We start from the raw sequence: 2,956 nt of genomic DNA, 5'->3' as shown, positions 1-2,956 counted from the left end.
GTCACTTCAGAATTTACACTGTGAGTAGAAAGGTTGCGCTGCTTTTTAGACTCAAGTCAATTTTCAATTTTTGGACAAACAAGTGACTGTGCTGTCCTGTTTAAAATGTTTCCCAGTACATGGTCTCCCCACCATATCTTTTCCAAGCCCATTTCCCTGCATTCAGGGTCCATTTCAGCCCATCTCCTTCCTCCATATGGTCTTATGGCTTGTTGCTGCCACCCAGTGTTACAGTTTTAGTACCACAAGTAAAAGAAGATTACACCACTTTTATAAAAGTTGTTTCAATAAAAATGTGTTATCAGTAATGATAATATAAGTAATATACTAATATATTCTCTTTTTTCCTTATACAAATGAAGCAGTATGCTAAAAGACCAAAACAGGACATAGTAGGAAAGAAAACATCATAGATTTACAGTATTTAATATAAAAAAACGAATACATGCTACATAGTTTTCTGAAAAAAATAAAACTATAACGTCAATTACTCCACAGAAGACAGACAGTGATTATTAACTTTAATAACAGTCCATTATTCACCAACCAACTCCTACAGTATCTTCTTACATGATTGTAGCACCTTTAAAACGCATCTTTTTTATTCAGTGGTATTGTGCAGACTTATATTTTTTTAGATGGAAAATCAAACCCATGAGCATAATACATAACAACATACAGAAAATATTAGTTTACATTTTCTCGAGGTCATGAGCTTGCATCTAAAACCAACTATATATGGATTGAACACAAAATAAATTCAATAATCATTAAATAATAATAATAATAATAGACATGGCTCTTTGGATTGACTTAAAGTACAAATAGCCTACATACACACATCCAATATATGTGTGTCATAAATGTGTCTATATTTCTTTTCTTTTTGCACCATTAATACATTCTGTGCACAATTCTAAAAAAGTTCACAACAGCTCTTGAGTCAAGGTTAATGGTCTTTAGACAAAGGGACTGTTTTGTTGTACAGATTACGCAATTTTGTTATACACCTTGTATGTATAATGACAAATAAAGCACTTTACATTTAACTTTATAAAACCCCTCAGGGCAGATTTGAAATATGTCATATTTGATTTGATTTGGTGTTGAATATTTCCTTCTATGCTTTTTTCTTTTTCAGAAACAGAAATACTAATCAGAAAATTTGAATTACAAACATTCAGAACATTGAACAATAACAATGCTGCAATAGCTGGTACTGCTACTACAGCAGCCTTGTTATAAAGTTTCTCCACATTTTTGCATAAAGAAAACTGTCAAAGTCTCAAGTGCTCATCAATGCTGATACCAGGAAACACTGAATTAGGAAAGTTTGCCAATTAATGACATGACATGATCATTCATATGTCAACACAAATCAATATTTGTTGTATATGTGTACAGTAAACATACACATTTTGCATGCCCCAGTTTATGCATATATTACTGAAACATACAAAATCTTGAACTAAATTTTAAACATGCTATAATGTCTTTCTAATATCAACATATCTGCAGATCAAAAGATTCTGATGCTGCTACAGTACAGCTACTAGCACAACTGGATGTTTATGTATTCAGCAAAGCATTACTGTCTTTGACAGGATTGTGTTAAGGCACGATGGTGGTTTACAAAAAAATAATTGAGTGCTACTGCATCAAGTTTGCATATTCAACATTAAAAATCTTAAAATGTCCTCACTATAACTCAGAGCAGTCATCTGCCATTCAAACAAAGAATCCTTTTCATGTGTTGTAATCCAGTTACAGGCAGTGTGATATATAATTTCCCAACAATAACCAGCATTTTTCTCACTCTTTACTTGAACCAGTACATGTAGTTGGACTGGACAGCTGGAAAGCACATGTTGTTGCTACAGCTACCACCATAGCTGGATGGACAGGCTGAACAGGGAATGCCGACTTTATAAGGCGCCTCTCCTATCCAGTTTCCCCTGCAGAGAAAAAAAGAAACTTTAGTGTCTTTAGTGCTTTTTAGTTGATTTTCCAAAGACTTACAATGCTTACAGACAATAGGGGTGACCAGGTATAGTGGTAAAAAGAGGGCCAAAGTCCCACATGGTGGTTATCATGGCTAAAAACAAGAGCATACAGATCCATTTTAAACAAACTGTAGCACCTTGAAAATGCAGCACTTTATACAGTGGAAATATATTCAGATGTACCAAAGAGGACATTTTAACCTTTTCATACAAGTCACAACGAGTCTGTAGTAATCATTTGTGTGGCACTAAGAGAGACAGCATTTAGAGGTTCAAGAGCAGATTCAGTCTTAATTTATTTGTCATATGCAGGTTACCGCTCAGTCAACAATGCAATGAAATGCTTATAGACAAGAAAGAACCAACCAACTCACTAATTAAATGAAAAACATTAAATACAAACCCTAAGAAAAATTATGTATAATATATATATATGTATGCTATGTACATGTGCAAGGTAAATCTAAAGTGTGTGTGTGTTTGTGAGTGAGGAGCTGTATGTACCTGATATTGCACATTTGAAAAATATTGCATGGATAGTAGCATAACAGATGATTTATGATTTATGATGAGTTAAGGAGCCTGACAGCCTGGGGGTATGTGTTTCCCTTGTCCAGGTATTTAAGAGAGCTGTGTGTGCTGCTAGACCAATGGCATCTTCTGTGGCCCCATTTGCTCTATAGCTGAATTGTTGAGGGTCCAGTGTAGCAGGGAGGGAGGCACAGATGTGGGTTTTGACTGAATGCTCATAGCACTTCATGATGACAACGGGGCGAAAGTGATTAAGGCTGGAGACTTCTGTTGTCTTCAGGTCTGGAATATTGATGGAGTCTTTAAAAATGTCAGGGACCATGAAATGGCTCAAAGAGACGTTGAGGATGTTGGTAAACACCCCAGCAAGTTGGTCAGCGCATGCATTCAGAGCCCAGCCTGGGATACCATCAGTCCCCGCT

The 2,956-nt window shown here is 35.7% G+C and overlaps 1 protein-coding gene across 1 annotated transcript in view; it reads right to left on the bottom strand.

Annotated features, from left to right (window-relative positions):
- Positions 1-454: 454 nt before the first annotated feature.
- The window catches only part of LOC137098094 (peptidase inhibitor 15-like), an 11,736-nt gene continuing 9,234 nt past the window's right edge, over positions 455-2,956 (bottom strand). The window contains exon 5 of the mRNA XM_067473918.1: positions 455-1,955. Within this exon, the coding sequence (XP_067330019.1) occupies positions 1,820-1,955 (136 nt within the window). The 3' untranslated portion in view covers positions 455-1,819. The remainder of the gene's footprint in view (positions 1,956-2,956) is intronic.

Source organism: Channa argus, chromosome 14 (genome assembly GCF_033026475.1).
Source record: "Channa argus isolate prfri chromosome 14, Channa argus male v1.0, whole genome shotgun sequence".
Classification (NCBI taxonomy): domain Eukaryota; kingdom Metazoa; phylum Chordata; class Actinopteri; order Anabantiformes; family Channidae; genus Channa; species Channa argus.
This window is presented reverse-complemented; position numbering and strand designations above follow the sequence as displayed.